The sequence below is a fragment of the Chroicocephalus ridibundus genome, chromosome 1 (genome assembly GCF_963924245.1).
Source record: "Chroicocephalus ridibundus chromosome 1, bChrRid1.1, whole genome shotgun sequence".
In the NCBI taxonomy this organism is placed as follows: domain Eukaryota; kingdom Metazoa; phylum Chordata; class Aves; order Charadriiformes; family Laridae; genus Chroicocephalus; species Chroicocephalus ridibundus.
In genome coordinates this window covers 207000261-207020664 of record NC_086284.1, presented here as the reverse complement: position 1 = coordinate 207020664, position 20404 = coordinate 207000261, and the positions used below count along the sequence as shown (strand labels likewise).

The window sequence follows — 20404 nt, the reverse complement described above, 5'->3', positions numbered from 1 at the left end:
AAATGGTGGTACACAGCTCTGGACTGTGGGAGAGAGAAAGAATAATATTGGTCCAAAAAGCCATTTTTCACATAGTGCCCAGTAGTAGCCAAGAAAACTTATCTGAACATTAAAAAAAAAAAAAGGAAAAAACCCGGGGAATGTGAAATTCAAAGTGGAAAGACAGAAAGACAGAAGAATCCTCAAATAACGTGATTACCAGTGAAGAGTGTTATTCGTCCAAGGTTTTTTTATTCCTTTGTTAAAAGGGTAGACTATGAAGCTTCCTGACAAAGGCATTTTCAACTTATTTTTCTTTCCACCAATCTGTTCCAGTGCAAACAGCACGTCCAACACAATATGAGAACTTAAGATCATTCACTGCCAGTCCTGCTTAACTACATGAAGGCTGTGTTGGGCCAAAACCAAGGCAGTACAAACCAGCACATTATGTCCAAGTCTCAGCTGAGAGTCAGATCAACGCTGATCTCCTGGTTTAAACCTGGGCCCAACGCCACATGGTTGGGGAAGGAAGAAAGGAAAACTTCAGTGAAGTTCTTCCCTTTCAAGAGTTTAAACTAAACACAGATCAGACAGAATTCATCTACACACACGTATGTAATTATTTATACATAAATATATGTATATGTAGGCTAGAGTTTTATTTTGAACGTGCTCTTTATCATACTGTGTAACAGGCAATTTGCACAAGGTCAGGCTCAGACAAAATTTCATTTGCTGCTAATATATCGGAATTGGTACTGCCAATCAAAGCAAGAGATCAGCTGTTAACTACTGCCACCTCACCATGGTAAGGGCATATTTTGCAACTTAAATATTGAGTTAGAGTCCTGCCTTTCATCCAAAGTAGAATTCTTTCTACTGCTTCCCCCATTGCAATTGCATTTGGTACACATGGTAAATATTGCTTTAATTATCCGACTCAACTTTTACAACCAAGTCCTCAGCGTAAGTTGAGTACAGCCTAACAACCCCTACTCAGCAAAAAACACTTATAGTTCAAACAAGTTCTGTGTGTGCCTTAACACCATTGAACACCGAACTTTAAAAAACTAGACTTTACTGGAAAACCTTGATCAGAAGCTAACAGCTACAACCGATTGAAACTCATACCGGAAAGACACATACCACTCCATCTGCAATCTTCCAGTCTGCACAACTCTCGTATTTTTGCAGTTGCTTTTCAAACAGTTGTGCTATGGCTCGATGGACAAGTTCATACTGCTCCTATAGTAGGTTACCAGATAAAAATTAGTGCATGAGATCTTTACAAAGAATGATGGTATATTATCATATGATAAAGATTCATTTTAAAACAAACTATACCTTTGTCTGCACTGCAGAATGCCTTTGTGTTCTCATTTCCTGTATTAAATTAAATACATTGAATTCTTCAGGTATTTTCTGAAATATAGAAGGAAGTCAATTACACTGACGTAACTGTTTGTCAGAACAGCAATACAAAAGTTGTTAGACATCCAAAAGTACGTTAACTTTTGTAGGTAAAACCAAACTGGCCTCTCCACATTACGGCTATTCAAATTTTCTTTTAAAAAGCAATTCCTCTCCAGAACTGGTTTTAAACATTTGATTTAGACCAGATGAAAGCATTTCAAGTATTTTGAAAACGAGACATCCAATGAAAGCATTAATATGACACTGCAACATTAATGATGCTTCACAACCTAAAAACCCCAGAATGAAGTTATCCCTGTATATTTGAAATATCAGGCTTTAGGAGCTGCAAGATGAAGCAGAGACACTGAAAAAGCTGAATTTAAAATCACTTTATATTGAGAAATATTTTAAAAGTATTTAGAATTTACAGTGACTTTTTTAGATAAAACACTTGCTGTGAAAAGAAAGTAAGTTCATACTAAAGCATGAATGCAGTGAAACCAAACATCCAACTTGTCAAGAGTTATGGAACATCTTAAACATTTCAATATTTTAGAACATTTGGGAGCTCAATCAATCACTGTTACAAAATGATGGAATGCCACAAGAGTTCTTCCTTTAAGATTCCTTACCCCAGCTTTAAGCAAATTCCATGTGTAATCTATGGCACAGATGGCTCCTGTTCTTCCACACCCTGCACTATGAACATAAACAGTTAGGTATGTTAGAAATTATTTTAATTTGTTAAAAACACACTAGAAGCATTATATTTCCAGAGTCAACATGAAAAAAAATGTATTAAAATCCCTCAACTCACATTTTAAGCTCGCTTAACCTGACACTATAGTGTCTTAAAAATAATAAAAAAAAAAAAGCAGTGCAAAATGGAGTATTGAAGTTTTTAATGCAAGTTTTTCACAGCCAATTGGAATTGTAATCATGAAAGATGCTTTAATGTTGACATTTTTATTGCCTCTTTTGTCACACTATTCTGGTTACCACTGCTTCAACAGTAGGGATTTTGTCCAAGTTTAATGATAGATACGTTAAATGGCAGAATAGAACATGTTTAAAGACTTCCTACATTTTTCCGATTTAGTACCCTATCTATTTGCTGCTTTTTATCTAAAAAAAAACCACTTAAAACTGAAAGTTATAAAAAATAGCAGTGAACTATCACGTTTATTCTTCCTAATAGTATGAATTTCTCTACTTTACAGATAAAGAGTTATAATGTATGCATATTTATTACATTACAATTATACTGTTGTAAAGAACCAACCTTTGCAACCGTATTGACACGCCAGAGAAACAGAACAAAGGGAAATGGATTTCAGTGCTAAGTTTCTTACTGTTTTAGACCTCAGTCACTTAGAGTGACAAGTTAAAAAAAGGATGCAGCTGAAGACAGGAGATTTCTATATAGACACTTTCAGAGAATAACCAAGCTCTAGAAAGTTAATAAGCCTGCAACAATTTAACATTTCCTGGCTTATGAATCTGAATTTGTTTTTCTGACATGTAATACCTCAACTTCTGTTGCTTTAAAAAGTATCAAATATCATAGGCAAGAACTTCCCAGAGAAATTATCAGAAACTGTCAATTCACCAAACCATTTTTATGGCAGTTTAGTTTCAACAGTCCTTCTGTTAGCAAAATTTCAGATAAGAGATGAAACTGCTGCTCAGAAACGAAGACTTAACAACCGGAAACTACAGCCTGCTCATTAGAGATCTTTTTTCTCATATTAGGAGACAGACAGAAAAGTTGTTAGGTAGCGATGGCACCTACTATCTCTCCCTTTGACCTGTAGTCTCTCCTATTGAGAATAGAGCCTTCACTCCCATATCTGATTTGCCATGATCCTCAAAGTCTTAAGAACCATGTAACAGTTTCTCTTTCAAAGACTAATTCTTTTCTGATTGATATTCTATATTCAACAGAAATAGAAGCAAAATTTCACTGTGGCATGACTTTTAAGACAATGAAGACTGTATGATTTTGAGCAGAGTTCTGACATGAGGAAATACTCCTTTTTAGAATACTAAAAAAATAAACCTGTGATTTAGAATCAATCTAGTGCATCTCTTACCAAAAGTCTAGACTTCAAAAAAAGTACATAAACTTAAAAAATAAATATATTTGATACCTGCAGTGTATACAAATCGGTACATCTTCATGCTCCTGGTATTCTCTCATCAAGCTGATCATGTCCAGAATAGAATCAAAAGACGAAGGGACATCATGGTCAGGCCAGTTAACATAATGAAATTGATAGACACTACGAGTCTCCTAAGGGAGAGAGAAAGGTGTTAATGATAATACATATTTTAGGAGTTTGTATGAAATAAATAATACACTTTTTGCATGATTAAGGGTAGACAAGCAAAGCCATTTACTGCAATAAAAAACCTCTACAGCTTATACCACTTAAAAAACAAAAGGGAAATTCTAAGGTAGTATTTTGAGTGCTGCTAACACACAGAAGAACGAACTATGGGACAGTTCACAGAAGCCCCTCTCTATCAGTTAAAGGACCCACAACATTGCACTGTGTTAAAAGATTCTCTGTCCTTACAGTCTTAGACTTTGAAAGGGAGAGAGAAATGGAAAGACCATCATGAAAGGTTCTTTTTCCAATTGTACTCCAGTAACTTACATTGGAAAAAAACGGAGGGGTTTTGGTGGTGGTGGTGTTTTTTCTCCCTTTCAAAGTATAAGACTAGAGTGAGAAACTTTGGGGAAAAAAATAAATCAGTACATTGTTATCATCATTCTTGCTTTACTTTTATTTGGCAATACAAGCATATGAATGAGCATCACAAATATCTTCTAACACTGTAAAACCCTCTTGACAATAAATGAAAGTATAGGGCAAATTCTAACAAGTACACATACTTTACCCAAAAAGAAGCTAACTAGAGGAAACAGTTTATTTTGACGAGTTTGATTCAGTTTGTCATAGTATTTCTAGTTGGGGTAAACAGTGAAATTCCCTAGGGTGACGGAAGCTTTCTAGTTGTTAACGCATGCTATTGAAGACCATCACACAACTTTGGCTAACCAAGAACATAAATAAAAGACAAGTATAGAGTTCCACTGCTCTTTTCTTACATACTAAGCTTTTAACATCACTTCTAAACTTGATGATTTACATACATACAGAGTCTGCACCTAAAAAACTGACGATTTTTTTTCCCGAGTTTCCTCCATTGTATCATTTTAGAGACCTTTGAACCACCATTGAAGTTGAGACCAGAAGCGATCATATACTTACATTTTGAAATTCAAGTAATAATGTTCTAATGAAGTAATCTGTTCTTGCTTGCTCAGCTTCCTAAACATGAGAAAACAGTAATGCATTGGAAAAAAAATGAAAAAATATCAATATGCAGGATACAGGATGTAACTGAAAACCCAAACTTTAAACTCAGGTGTTTCAAAGTAGGATTAAGAATAGCTTCCTAAACTGGCATACTGGCTCTTTCTGAATACCTTAAAGAACTTCAGCTAGAAAATAGCAGCAATTCCCATTGAAATACGCGTAATTTTGAGTTAAGGAAAAGAAAAAATATAGTTTTGACATCAACTTGGAATGGATCAATTTCACCGTTTTAGAATAAGTGAACGGTTAGTGCCGATCATGAACTTCCATGGAAAAAGTTCCCAGTAAGACCATTTATACCGATGACAGTTATACTCAATACTTTCATGCCAGGTTTCATTCATATCCTAATAGTAACTAATGGAACATAATAGAACCTGATTCAACTACCAGGTGGCAACATTAAAAATAAAGACACAAGGAAGTGTTTTCTTCCAACAACACAATGTGAATATCAGAAAGAATAAGTGACAAAAAACAAAACCCAAACAAAAAAAATGGTCAAATTCATTATCCACTATACTGTAAGATATTGATAATGCAGGGGCCACACCCAATTTAGGAAGTCCTGCTAGTCCATGCCTAGAAGCTGACAACAAGTACAAGGAGAAGGATCTTTCTACACACGGTCTATTTTCGATTCTCTTCCCTTAAATAATTAGGCTGTCATTGAACACAATGTGATAGGCTGGATGGCCCTTGGCATCATCTAGAAGCGAAGGCTTGATGATGTGACCACAACTCTAAGAGCTAGAAGTTGGACAAACAGGCCACAAATGTGTTTAAAGCAGGAAGCAATAAAGATGCATAAACAGGTGTGTACAAACGCAACCAGACACCATCCCACACCTAAGGAATGCTGAGCACATTGGTTTTGGTGGCTACGCTCCCACACACTGTGTCCTCACCCATACCCTGAAAACCTCACGATTCATGAAGTCAATTTCTGCCACGTAAGCGGCCCCCTTTTGTGAAATGGTCATTGCACCATGACTTCTTTTACTATCCAGCTTTCTCTACCGAGGAAGGATGATTGCAAAAACCTACTGGGGTATACTCTTGTGTGATGCTGAGATGGCAGCTGCCAAAAGAATGATTACTTTCAATTCCCTGCTGTGCTTGGCATAGGAGGTATTCACAGTCCCTCTTCCTGCCTATTACTCTGCCAGAAATCCTTACGTTATCATTTATGAGCAAGTATCAAAAGTGGAAGAGGCTCTAGTAGTTATGCTTAGAGACCAGAACTCCTGATAACACTGACAAAACATGCAATGGAAATGTTGAGATTTCCTCCATCCTTCTGGAATCAGAGCTTACTTGATATTACCCCCTGGGAATTCTCCAGGAAAAGATTCAGACCTCATGGTGATCTGCTATGCATTTGTGTTTTGATTTCAAAAGCAACAATAGAAGCAAAGGAAGTATTTTCAAATAAACCTATATCTGTTACTATCAAAACAAGTTAAAAAAATACTTTAGTTTCCATTTTCTCTATTTATGCTAATTAACTTTATGTAACTTAAGGAAAATAACCTTTTCCAGTGTTACTTTCATTTCTTACACACATCCAGAATGCACAAGTCATAACTGAGAAACAACTGCATGGATATTATTTGATCTCTTGAGTGCTGTACAGATATTCAAAACTTCACAATGTAAAGCTAAAGAACTGATACATAAAAAGATACAAGACCAAGGGACACAGGCTCCCTACTTTAAGCTGTGTAGTTTTTTGAATCCTCCATGATTTTTTTTTTTTTAGATACACACATTGTTTTCCACTGCATTCCTTTGAGAGTCTTTGTGTAAAATTTGGTACCAAACAATTAAAAAAGCATTTGTAATACAAACTGTTTGTTGAACGGTTATTTTAAGTTACAAAAGCACTAAATCCTTCAAAATTAATTATAAAGCTTTATACTTACACAAGAAACACGAAATGGTCCAAAAGTTACAGCTGCTTCTCCATACAGAGGCCAGTAACGTTCACATTTTTTCTGTTAAAGCAAAGAATCCTAATTTAATTCATGTGTGGTACCAAAAAATGATGATTAACAGAAGCAGAGCAGAAAAAATGATAATCTTGAATGCCTTATACTCTCTCTTACTAGGTGCTTTTCCTTAACACCTGCCTACTGGTGCCTTGCTGGACTTCTTTTAAGATAGTAAAGCGTCTTTTGTTTTGGATACCAAAAGAAAAATGAAACAAAAAATCCAGATGACCAATAAATACAGCCAAAAGACACCTTGAAAATTAGGACGTGAAATTCATGACGGCCCATATAAGTGCAAACGCACATCATACAGAGGGAAGCAATGAGAGATAATTTAGTTTTTGTGGAAGTTTGGAGTTCACAATAGTGGACCACATTTATTTATTTTTTACTTCTCAGGAAAGAATATAAGAATATAGCAGAGAGATTTAAAAGATAGGTTGTTTTTGCAGCTGTATCAATTGACAGGAAATTATGAAGGACTCCAGATTTTGATAGTTGGCCTACATCCCATAAAGAGCAAGATTTTTTCCATAGTGACCTGACCAGAAAGAGACCACTGGTACAGTTCCGTATACAAACATATACATTCCACTGAGATGACACCTAAATAATAATGTAACAATATAAATGGGGCTAAAAAAAGCCGTCACATTCATTATTTTCTATGCATACAAATATAAGGGTAAGCATTCTCATTCAATCTGGCAGATTAGTTTTACAGTTACGGATTTGGCATACGAAGCTTCACAGGTATTGGCATATTGCCCCACATGGGCAATGCTCATTTATTTTTGCATTTAGCATACATACCCTTCCCATTTCAAATTCCCGACAGGCCATTACAATTATCTGAAAAGACAAAAAAAATGCTCAAAGTTAGCTGGTTTTAGATCAAGTAAATTCACCAACACTCCACTGCTTGCTTATATCTGGACAGATACTGATACTCCTTAATTGGTTACTAAAGAGACTCATTAATACTATTTTCCTACCTACAGATGCATCCTCTTTTAATTCTAAAATAGTACCCAGGTTTTATCCCACACAAAATAATCTACAACACTAATACAACATTTTAAGGGTATTTAATTTGAATTCACTGTAATCCTGTACAAATACTTTATTTATTCAGCCTGACTGTAAAGTCTAAACTTATAAAAATGTAGAACCATTTGCCAAGTGGAAGAAACATACAGCTATATTTGCTTAAAATGACATAGACTGTTTAAAGTAGACGCAAAAAAAACCATTTAAAAAACAATAATCAGATTTCTTAGATGAAACTATTTCAGATTACATTAATGTAAACAACAAAAAACCGCATCAACAGGTAAGCTCTTCGTTACAATAAGTAACCATGATTTAAGTGTTTGATAAGCCAAAAATACTTTCAGAAATAATTTGTTGAACATATCAAATTTTAACAGTACTTAGAAGTTAACTCCTGAAAATAGCTGTTTAAAAAGATGTAGAATATACAAACCAATAAGTAAATCAAGACTAGCATAAATAGAAAGGTAGACTTTTATATTTTGTTTCAAATGCTGCTTTTGTATCCGATTTTGTCAGTCCACATTAAATCAGAGTTGTAAGGTTTCCTGTAGGACAGATGTCACCAAGCATCAACCTATTCATAAATAGTTATGGTTTCATATTTGTTCAATAAAATAACTATTTTGAATTTATATTATTAAATTGAATAAATAATATTAATGATATATAGAATGCTATTTAAAGTACAAAAACAAGATTCAAGAAGTAAATGGACAAGTCACATCACAATCAACATTTTTGATAATAATAGCCAGCTCAGGCAACAGATACATAATCACTGTGCCATGAAATAAGGTAATATCCAATTTTGGTTTTTAAGTAGGTACTTACAGCAACATTGTATTCCCATATCATCCTCCAGAAGTCTATTACTGTATTTGCTAATGGTCCCTGCGTAGCAACATATGCTTTTGGCCCATGTACTCCCTAGGATTGCACAAAGAAGCCATTAACATGTATAAAGAAAATTTATCTGCACTGAATAAAAAAAAAGCTTTAGGTTATAATCATGTAAAATTAGAGTATCTCTTTCTTTTATACAACAGGATGGGTAAATATGAAATACGAGTCTCATTTACATTAGTGGAAATTTTCCTGGTGATTTCAAGGGAGCCCAAGATTATAACAGCCACTGTGCCGCCAGAGACTGTAGCAGAAAAATATCTTTCCGTATGTTCAGATCCTGAAGATTCCCTTAAAGTCTGCTTTTTCTTTGTTACTCAAACATTTAATGACAAAAATTTGAAAATCTTGCTGCTAAAAAAGCATCCCCTTGAACAAATTTCAGTTCTTCCCTCCCAGAAATACCACATTTCAAACCTCCAAAATTTTAAAAATTTGTTTTATATAAAGCTTGAAGATATTTATATTCCTGGGGAGGAATAACCCCATGCACCAGTACAGGTTGGGGGCTGACCTGCTGGAGAGCAGCTCAGCTGAAAGAGACCTGGCAGTCCTGGTGGACAACAGGATGACCATGAGCCAGCAATGTGCCCTTGTGGCCAAGAAGGCCAATGGCATCCTGGGGTGCATCAAGAAGAGTGTGGCCAGCAGGTCGAGGGAGGTCATCCTCCTCCTCTGCCCTGCCTTGGTGAGGCCGCACCTGGAGTACTGCGTCCAGTTCTGGGCTCCCCGGTTCAAGAAGGACAGGGAACTGCTGGAGAGGGTGCAGCAGAGAGCTACCAAGACGATTAGGGGACTGGAACACCTCTCTTATGAAGAAAGGCTGAGGGATTTGTGTCTCTTCAGTCTGGAAAAAAGATGGCTGAGGGGGGATCTCATCAATGCTTATAAATACTTAAAGGGTGAGTGTCAGGAGGATGGGGCCAGGCTCTTCTCAGTGGGGCCCGGGGACAGGACCAGAGGTAATGGGCACAAATTTGACCATAGGAAGTTCCACCTAAACGTGAGGAGGAACTTCTTTATTTTGAGGGTGGCAGAGCACTGGAACAGGCTGCCCAGAGAGGTGGTGGAGTCTCCGTCTCTGGAGACATTCAAAACCCGCCTGGACACGTTCCTGTGCAACCTGCTCTGGGTGACCCTGCTCTGGCAGGGGGGTTGGACTAGATGATCTCCAGAGGTCCCTTCCAACCCTATGGTTCTATGATTTACATTCAGCTTTTCAAGCCCAAGATATTCATGCTTTGAAACAAAAGTGTTACAGGCTTTTAGCCAAACTGGCTTCTCTTCAAGAATGTTAGATATAATTCCATTGCCACACTTCTGCCATGAATAGCAAGAAGTGCACGTTAAGATACACAATTTGTCAAACACTTCATTTATGATCCCTAAAAACAGATACTCAAAATCTGGTATTTGTAGCACTATCAGCTGTTTAAAACAATCGCATCTGAATTTTCCTGTGGTATAAAGTTCCAATTTGGTTGCCTGTCACTTTGAAATATTTTATATTATACTTAACGCTTAGAGTAATATTAAAACTTTAAAATTGCTTTATAAATGGCATTATTCTTGCAAATTTATTCAAGTCATAATAAAAGAAAATCTTCCCTCGCAGCTTCAAATTCTTATCTCAGACTATAATATTAAAACTGCACTGATATGAAATAAAAGCTTAAAAAGAATTTAAAAACTGGTAAGATAGTAATGCATACCTTAATAAAGTTTGCATTGATGTAGTCTGAATCTTGTGGGGGAGTTTTCAAGGTCAGTTTAACCCGGCTGTGATCAACTAAAAGAAGAATTTATTATTTTTTTTTTTAAGAGAAGAATTACAACACATGTAAATCAATATGTAACAGTAAATGTAATACATATAGTGCATATTATACATATAGAAGAAATTAAGCATTAAAGAACATTTCCCAAAGATAAGTCACCATGCACTGGGGTTTACTGCTCCGGCACAGCCTGACTTCTATCCCTCAAACACTGGTCTACACACTTTGCTGGGGCACTTCTCAACTATTTGAAGCAGATTCCTTCATTTAGGGGGTTCTGACATTTCAGGTTTCTGCCTCCAGCATTACTGGCTGTCTCAGAGAAAGCTTCTTATACAAACAGCAGATCTTTAAGGGGCTAAAATCTTCAGCAGTCTTAAAAATAGCCTTTATTACTTGTTGACAGAATAAGCTAAACATCTTGGAATTCTTTTTGGCATTGAAAAAAAAATAATTAAGTGCATCTTTAATACAGAAACAACCTGATGATTCTAAGAAGGAAGGTAGGTGGTTAGCAGGTTTGCCAGTCTTTCCAGCTCCTGTTGATACAAATACTTCATAGCTATCAAATAAAAATCGTTCAACCTATCTCTATAATAGAAGCTGTTTTAGTTGGAAATCCAGATCAAAAATAAAAATTCTCTTTGAACTGGGGAACAAAAGTATCTGCAGAAACAGCATCTGCTCGAGCAATTTCTGTTTCTTTCTGCTCCCAGAGTCAATTCCTAAACCACAGAACAGCTGCTAAAACCTTTATTAGAGCTAAATTCAAGGAAAAACACAAAGAACAACTCTATTTAAAAAGAGGAAATATGGTTGGTTAGGGGTTTTTTTTGTCAAAACATCACTGGTAATAAAACAGGGAACCAAGCCCACAAGAAGTACATGCTAAGAGCTATTTCTATACAGAAAGCTCTTCCAAAAAGCTTCCAAGATGGTGAAATTTTCAGCCAGAGTCCTGATAACATGCAAAAAATGTTTGTGTTACCACGTAATGCTTCCTAAAAAAGAACCAGTGTAGATTACAAGACATTTAGATCACAGATCTAAAGACAACGTACTCTCACATATACAGGCTTAGAGAAACCCTTGTAACATATCGCACTGTATTACACTCTCATACATCTAACCGAAAAGCAAGGACGCTTTATAAGCATGCAGTGGTGTCACAGACTTAGTACTAAAAACTACTTTTAAATGGCAGACCAGGCTAATTACAGTGGTAGGCTAATGAGGGCTCCTATCTTCCCAGCAGATCCAAAATTCTAGAGCACTTTCCTGCCTCTATCTGCCACAGCTCAGCTCCTTCAGAGTTTTAGGTCTGGAATAGAATTCTCTACAAAAAATCCAATGCAGGTTCCAGGTTCAGAAGATTAAGTGCTTTGACATTTATATATAGCTTAAAGGCTCAGTTCACAATTACTAATTGGTGTTTTCAGGTAACCAGTGACCTGCATGTTTCATTTAACTATCATCTAGGATGGCTCAGTGAACTGTAATGTGAACGTGCACACATCTTGTACTCTGGAGCCACTATTGAGGTACTGATCTCTCTGGCTGCAGTAACAATTTCTGATAAATATAGCAGTGATCTCCAATTAAGTTACAAATATAAGTTCTTTTCTGGATTTATAAAAGATAGGCAAAGTATCATCCTCCTTCTTCCTCCAGAACATCTCCTGGCTTTCATTTCTGTCAAGCTGATCTCCCATCACTTTATTGCTGGAACCTTTGGATGTTTGAAGATATTCTTCCTTTGAGGAAAACTGAAGATGTATTTTCAGTTAATGTCAGCTTTGAGGTTTGCTCACTTCCCCCACTGCGACCTGTCTACCCTTTCAGATCCCAATGACTCAGGTGTTTTTTTGTTTGTTTTTTTTTTTTTTTTTTTTTTTTTGAGGGGGGTGCAGTTTGGGAGGGTTTGTTCGGTTTTTGGTTTTTTTTTTTTTTTTATGTACATGAACGAAAAACACATCTACAACTCTAGTCGCAGCCATTCACTACTGGAACAGCCATTAAGGGTCTCTCTGATTCAGCTTAAGCGCTATGATGATTTTGCTATATTGTTCGTCATCTACCAAAATGCCAGCATGGAAGAAAGATTTTAACAACTTTTAATAAGATGACCGTAACAACTTCTCCTCTCTTTTTCACTACAGCCATTAAACATGTTTCCTCCCAAGTAAAAAAACAAAACCAAAACAAACAAAAAACCCAATGATATTTAACTATTTTGCTGCAGTTGAGCTTAGTACCACACTACTCTTCAACATGTCATGTATATTATACATATATCCTCCAGCAGAATTTGAATACATGTGCCCTTCCTTCCTTGCAGCAGCAAGCACTATGCCCACCTTGATAAAGAATCTAGGGTCTGTGGCTTTAGGGCAAAGTTTACTGCTGGAAGTGTTGCTCCACGTGCTGATAAACAGTAAAAATTCCAGCACTAGAAAAACAGAGCACACAGGTATGCAACAATCTGAAACATACAGTAATTCACTGGAGCTTATTACTAGAACACATTTTGGAAATGAAAGCTAATGATGCTTAAGACCTTTTTCAACTTCAAATTGGTTTTAAATCTCCTAACACTTCTGAGAAAGCCAAGCAGAGTAAAATCTATCTGTTGCTCATCATCTGGGATATGAAAAGTGGCATTTGTCAGAAGACTATCCTTTAATCTGTCAGCTACTCATATTGAGAAGCACAGTAAGAGCTGCTGAAATACACAGCATCACGAGCTTCACAAAGTGAGCTAGTAACAGGCAATCTTGTCATTACAGACCACTGATCTGTTATACCCACACATTGGTGGTTTTAAAATTTAAATTCTGCTCCAGCTTTTGTTTTCTGTGTTCATACATTAAACAGAATTTCATTTTGGCTCTAGCAAAACACAAACCAACGATAATCTAGCACGGAAAGTTCTCTGACACCGTTTGCAGGATACAAACAAGCAAAAAAGCATTTTACTTCAAACCACAAAGTCAGGTTCCTTAAGACTCCTTAAAATCTCATCTAGAGTTTATGCTAACATTTTTTTGTTTTCTACCATGAATAACATGCTCCTAAAGAAAAAAAGACAGTTAAGCACCTAGTGAAGTTCTACACTATTCCAAGCTAAAGTGAAAATGTTAGCTTGATAGGGCTTGGGACTTAGCACACATTTTTTCTGTGTGATAGCTCTCCTAATAAAAACATACAAACGTTCACTCACTTTGCCTTCCAAGTTAAAAATAAAAATTTAATCAAAATTACATTTCAGCAAATAATCTCCAACTTTGCCCCTCCATAATAGCTAAAAAGTAAAACTCAAAATACATTAAGAATAACAAGCACTTGCCTTTGTCTTCTATCAACACAGAAATCAGACTTACATGGTAATATATCCTTGTATCTATTCTTTTTAACATTTTCTTCTTTTTCTCCAGTGGCTGTTGGGTAGATCTTCTCTGTTCTGTATTTTGTTGATAATCTTCTTAACCTCTGAAATAAAACACTTACGTTATTTTTTTAAATTCTCAAGATAACAGGGGCATCACAAGGTATTAGCTTCATCAATGAAATATAAGATGATCACTGAAAAATACCTCTTCTTTCCTTTTACAATATTCACTATGATGAAGTTTAAAAATGTAATTATCCAGTACTTTTATCTCATTAGCAGTTTACAACCAAGTTGAAACCATCTCTAGACATCATGAGACATGGAACTTTGGAAAAGCCACTACAGCAGGAATACGGAATATGGCTATATTTTATTTATGAAATACACTGCCCTGTTAGGGACTAACAACTACCTTAACAACACCCATGAGAAACGGAAAAATCTGTCATTGCTCAGAATACCTGGAAGAAGAGCGCAGACAGGCTGGCTCAGGAACAGCTGTTAGCAGCAACAGCTTCCAACACGCTGCCAACTCAACAGAAAGCAAAAATCTCACTTTTAACAGGCATCAACTCCTAATGCCCAACCCTCTGTTCAAGCACACCCAGAGAAAGAGAGTCCCTGCCTCTCAGGTACAAGGTATTCACAATTAAGATGAGTGACAGGACGTCTGCTGTATTCACAACGATATGTCATTTAACCCCCCCCGTCTATTTCAAGTATCAGAAATTTGAAACAGTCAAAACCTCTTAATAACAAAATCCAGCCCACACCCTCCAATAACCTAGGAAATAACAAGGGCAATACAGCTTTCATCATCCCACTAAAATTAGGCCTTTGTAACCTTAAAACTGAGGAGGAAGAAGAGAGTATAAATTCTCTTCATAAAAAATAAAATAAAATAAAAATACAAGAGGAGCCAGCAGTGCTTGTTATTTTAGATTGTGTAGATCTCCAGATTGAAAAAGGCACCCGAAGAACTCAGATAGTTAACTCTGGCTTCCAGCTAAAGCCAGGTGGTTGCAAAACCAGTGATTCTGTTGACACTGCCATGGTGGTGGTATATAACACAATCACGGAGAAAACAAAGAACATAGCTTCAAAGACGTTTAGTATTTCCATTGAGTGGTGTTCTGCGCAGGTAGAGGGACAGAGGTTGTTCATGTTCCCCTCCCTCCACCTTTGATGCTCAATTACCGTCCTCGAAGACCCAAAAAGTGTTCATGGCTTGCTTTCTTTTGGGGAAGGCAGAGAATAGGGGAGGTTGCTTACTAGTTAAAAATAATATAAATCTTGTTTATTACTGACTATGCAACAATATCCAGGCTGAAGGACATCACAAAGATGACAACTTGGTTGGAATGCCAGTTTTCTTCTTGAATTCCCCTAAAACTACTAAAACACATGGGAGACTCGTTGCACACTTCGATTTTTAAAAAAAGAAGGAAAAATGAATTGGCAACTCAAGTCCTCCAATAATTTTCCCAGTAAAAAAAGGAAAAGAAAAAAACATACAGGAAAACACTTTAATAAAATTTGTCTGAATATAGTGAGAAACCAGCAAGTTTTATATGCAATGTGGTTAAAACTTTGCATTAATTCAGTTGAATAATATGCGTCTAATAATCCACAAGTGTCATTTACAGAGCAAAACCAACTGCAAAGTAAAATTAAAAAACGGCAAATCAAGAAGTACCAGTTTTCAAACGTTTTTTTTTCCTCTTCTCCGAGGACTTTATCACAGATTAGATCACTGAACACTAAAAAGCATGACAGAAGTAGCATGGAGGGTTTTTTTTCTTAAATTGCACAAGGAAGACCTATTGGCCTATGTCACACTGTGCTTATTTGGGTCAAAATAAAAAATACTGCCTGTGCTAAGACTGGACACAACCAGGAGTCCAGAAACAGCAAAATAAATACACATAACTTGCTATATCAGCTAACAATTGCAAGATGGAAAAATACTTGGAAATAGGCTATAAGCCTCCAATCGGGAGGGGAAAAAAAAAAGCAAAGACAAACAACAATACTTTCCAAGCACAGCCACTAATACGATTTTGTGTATTGTTCCACATCTCAACCTGTTTGTGAGTTTCTGGGGCTCTTTTTCCCATCTTACTGATTTTTATGGGACAAATGCCATGACTCTGCTTAGAAAAAGTAACAGAAGTTTAGAGAAAAAACAACCTCTAAAAACCACGAGTAGAAGCAGAAGTTATTTTGCATGAAAAAAGATACACTTGAGGAAGTGATAAAAGAAAAAGGTAGGTATCAAAAAGCACCCTAGGAAGATGATCCTTTTTGCTTTAGCCCATTATAAAGGCATGCAAGAAAAAGAGAAAAAAAACCAACCCCACAACACACTATCACAGGTACAACTTGGACCTATCACAAGCCGAAAAGGCTAGAGTGACCAGTACCAACTTTCATTTTCTAGAAAGTGATGCTACAAGAATTCAGCATCTCTTTTTCCTCTGCATGATTCAATAGCTGTACAATCTGCTAAAGAACTGGAAAGTAGGACTAGCATAGCCCAGCTCTGAGGCAAAGACTGGAAATGAAATATAGGTTGATTTCAACACACATCTGCTCCTAAAACACTTTAGGACCCATGCTTTTAATGCACGTTGGTCAGCTGTTCTGTCACATGGGTAATAGAAGTTAAGTCAGTGCAGTCCTGAGAGCAATCAAAAAGAGTAAGTAGTACTCCTTATGATTTGTAGTAGTATCTGCTACATAGAACAGTACCTACTTCATGCTTTGGAAGAGAACAAATAAACTAAAAAGTCAATTTAGAAGTAATTTGATTCTGACTACTTTCAGACTTCTAAAAACTGAGGTTTGAACAAACTACCACAGGAACGGAAGAGTGCTAGACTCAACGGAAGATTTTGTCCTACACACAACAGAAGATTCCTGCAGAAAGCTATTGTAACATGCACACCCAGCCTGCCGTAGGATACAAGAGACTCAGTGCTTCCTAGGTTACAGCCTAGAGTGACCAGAAGGAGGAGAATGTACTCTGTGGCAGAACGGGGGTAATGACAGGGCAGAAGAAGAAAGAATTTTGTTCAGACTATGGTAAGTCAATGACAAGATAGCCAGCAAGATCCGTCACAGTCCAGTTTCACGCTAATTCATAATAAACAACTGTCTGCAGTACAAAGCAGCACTCATTTGGGTTAAGTCAGTAAAAAGCCAAATTGCTTCCCAGAAAATACTCAGATGCCAACAGCAGGGACATTAGCGATCCAGCCTGGTGCCTCTGCAGATAACAGTACACACTTCCGTGACACTTGCATATTCACTGGAATGCTATTCTGGTACCACAAAAATCTTCATTTATATATTCTTTTAAGAACAAAATGGTCAAAAGTAAGTGTATGTTCATGATTCATCACACTTAAAGAACTACATTCACAAGGCCGTAAGTTCCATTCTCATTAGAAAAGCTCGAATTTAATTCTGCTTATTCACTGCGTGACAGAAGTGGTTTGTGGGATGGTGACAAACACTTACCACATGTGACAGTGGGGGGATGAGCCTTTGAAACAATTTGAGTTTCAGAAACATACTTCCAGCTTCCACAGTGGTTTTACAGTCTGTACTACAACTCTACTTCAGTGTTTTCACAAAAAGACAAACCAGCTTTTCAAACCCCACTTGTGCAATCCTACCATATTAAGAAGAACTCAGTCCAATCAGTTCAAGAAAAACAGATCTCTGATTTTCACAGTCACTCTATTTCATCTATTTAACACTTTAGAAAGCTTGTAAAGACTCATTGCTTAACACCATAGAAATGTTGCTTGCGGATTAAAGAAAATATTTATATTGACTATTGAGATTTGAAGAACTCACTTTAAAAGCCTCAACATTATTTAAAACACAAAAGTTCTTGTGACTCCTTTCTGGGCTTCTTTTCAAGGAAAAGTGTTCAGTTTTGGGCCCTACCATTACAAGTCAGACATTGAGATTCTGGAGTGTGTCCACAGAAGGGCAACAGAGCTGGTGAGGGGTCTGGAGAACAAGTCTTATGAAGAGCAGCTGAGGGAACTGGGGTTGTTTAGCCCCAGCTGGAGGCTGGGGGGAGACCTTATCGCTCTCTACAACTACCTGAAAGGAGGCTGTAGCAAGGAGGGGGTCAGTCTCTTCTCACAACATGCAACAGGACAAGAGGAAATGGCCTCAAGTTGCACCAGAGGAGGTTTAAGATGGATATTAGGAAAAATTTCTTCACCAAAAGTGCTGTCAAGCATTGGAACAGGCTGCCCAGGGAAGTGGTGGAATCACCATCCCCGGAGGTATTTAAAAGACCGGTAGAGGTAGTGCTGAGGGGCACGGTTCAGTGGTGGTTTGGCAGTGTTAGGTTACTGGCTGGACTCAACCTTAAAGGTCCCTTCCAGCCTAGATGATTCTACGATCCTATGAAAAGCATGACAAACATTTCACCAGTCCTTCACTTATTTAAAGCCCTCAAATTGTCTCCTAAGCCTTATCTGACATTTCCAATGGTCAAAACATCGGTTAGTAAAACAGAGATATTTGCTTGAATCTCCTTTTTGACCATACCTGAGGAGCAGTACATACCATAGGGTCAAACTGCTAGAATATTCCATGGCACCCACAGTTCATTTGCTATGTGACAACAGGCAACAGCAACAGGCTTAGGAAGCTCTACATGGACAGCTATGGCAGCAGAGTCATGAGATAACACCAAACACACAAGAATATTTTTTGCAAAATTTGCTTAAGTGTATTAAGAAATACTCGAAGAACTGAAAACTAAAGAAAAGCTTCCATGAAGTTATCTTAAAAATCAAAGCATAAAAGGAAACACTTTAAAAATGTTGTATTAAGGCACTCATTTCGTAAGACAGTTATTTCTATCATAAGCTTGATATTGCATTGTTCTTACTAGCAGCAGGGGAAGAAAAACACATAAGTTATGTTCAACTGTGCTCTTGTCCTAATAATTTAGATAAACATTACTAGGGCAGATAAAGCTCCTAGTACTTTTATACAGTGAGAATACGTACCTGTAACGAGCAATGTGAACCAAACTACCACAAAAATGTCAAAACAACTATCTTCCGGTTATCTATGGTCAGATTACACAGGTTTCAAGTTCTCTATGAGTACAGAGATACCTTTGTCAAAAGGTGGTTCAAGTACAGACTCAGATCTATCACTGCTCAAATGGGGGTCTGACTTTCTAGAACTGTTTCATTTCCAGAAGTATTTTAGCTTAAAGTCCCTGCAAATCTAACTGGAGTTTCCCTATACTGCTTTCTTACCACTGAGGGCTCTGGGAAACACCAAGACAAGCTGATGCTAATAAACTCAGCTGGAGGATGGACTACTCCAAGTCAGGAGTGCGTCTGCAGCTCTGGGTTGCAGTAACAAGGAATAAATAGAGTGAGTTGGGTTTCCTTTAGTCATGCTGCCAGAACAAGAGCTGCGTGGGGCAAGTGGGGCAAAGTGCAGCTTAGCCCAAAGTTTCTGGAAAAGTCAGATCCGTTGGGCTGAATAAACACTGAACTTTGCCACATGGGATGTCACTGGTTACTGCATTCTGCTGTTAAGTAGCACAAATAATGCAGAGTTTAATATGATTTCAGGTATCATACTTGAATCTAAGCCTCCCAACCATCTCTGCAGTTTACACTCGTATGTTAAATGCTTTGCATCTGTTGTTGCAAATAAAACACAGCATGAAAACTTGAAAAGACCTACACACAAAATAATGTCCAAAGAGTCTAAGCTGACAATTATTTATCATACTAATACTTAGTACATACATATGCAATTACAGACAAAACTGATTGTTGAGAGATCCCTTTCACCACTCTGCCTTAGGACTACTTGAAAAACAGCATACACTTGTGGCATGTCAGTCTTTCCACAGTTATTCCTGTCAGCTTTCAAACAATTATTTTTATGAATTCCTAGCCCTCACGATGGAAGGAAAAAGCCTTCCCAAACACTAGCCAAGCACAAACAATGAAAGGAGAATAATCTGCTTCTGTAGAAGAAAAGCTTCACAGTATCTCAACATTTGCAGGTGGTTTTGGCTGCAAGGACCAGGCTAACAGGCTGGATTTAACCTGTTTCTCTGAAATAAAGCCCTGAAAGGAGATTGCAAGTTGAACTGATAGAAAGAACATGATACAAGAAGGAGGACTTTTCACTGCCTTGGCACTAGCAACACCTACCAACTCTTGAGCTCTAGGTTTTCCAAGGGAATCTCTGCTGAAGTGATTGCTAGACAAGCCTAGTAACTACAGTCCATTGGGAGCTCTTCCATATTTTACAGCAGGACAACGTTGTGTCTAAAAAACCCACTGCGTTTGAGGAAGTTTGTGTGAACCATGTAAAAGAAAAATCTCTCCAAAATTACCCAGGCAACTGAGAACAACATCATTTCAGTATTAGATGGTACAGTGTATCTTATAACATCTTAACTCAGTCTGGTATTTTCTTGGGGAAGAAGGG

The 20404-nt window shown here is 37.2% G+C and overlaps 1 protein-coding gene across 1 annotated transcript in view; it reads right to left on the bottom strand.

The window, feature by feature from the left end:
- PTPN12 (protein tyrosine phosphatase non-receptor type 12) overlaps positions 1-20404 on the bottom strand; it is a 76793-nt gene that overhangs the window by 29802 nt on the left and 26587 nt on the right. The window contains exons 2-11 of the mRNA XM_063323515.1: positions 13896-14004; positions 10450-10526; positions 8666-8761; positions 7592-7630; positions 6710-6781; positions 4677-4736; positions 3549-3691; positions 2031-2097; positions 1327-1404; positions 1129-1227 (exon numbers count right to left, since the gene is read on the bottom strand). Coding sequence (XP_063179585.1) covers positions 1129-1227; positions 1327-1404; positions 2031-2097; positions 3549-3691; positions 4677-4736; positions 6710-6781; positions 7592-7630; positions 8666-8761; positions 10450-10526; positions 13896-14004 — 840 coding nt within the window. The remainder of the gene's footprint in view (positions 1-1128; positions 1228-1326; positions 1405-2030; positions 2098-3548; positions 3692-4676; positions 4737-6709; positions 6782-7591; positions 7631-8665; positions 8762-10449; positions 10527-13895; positions 14005-20404) is intronic.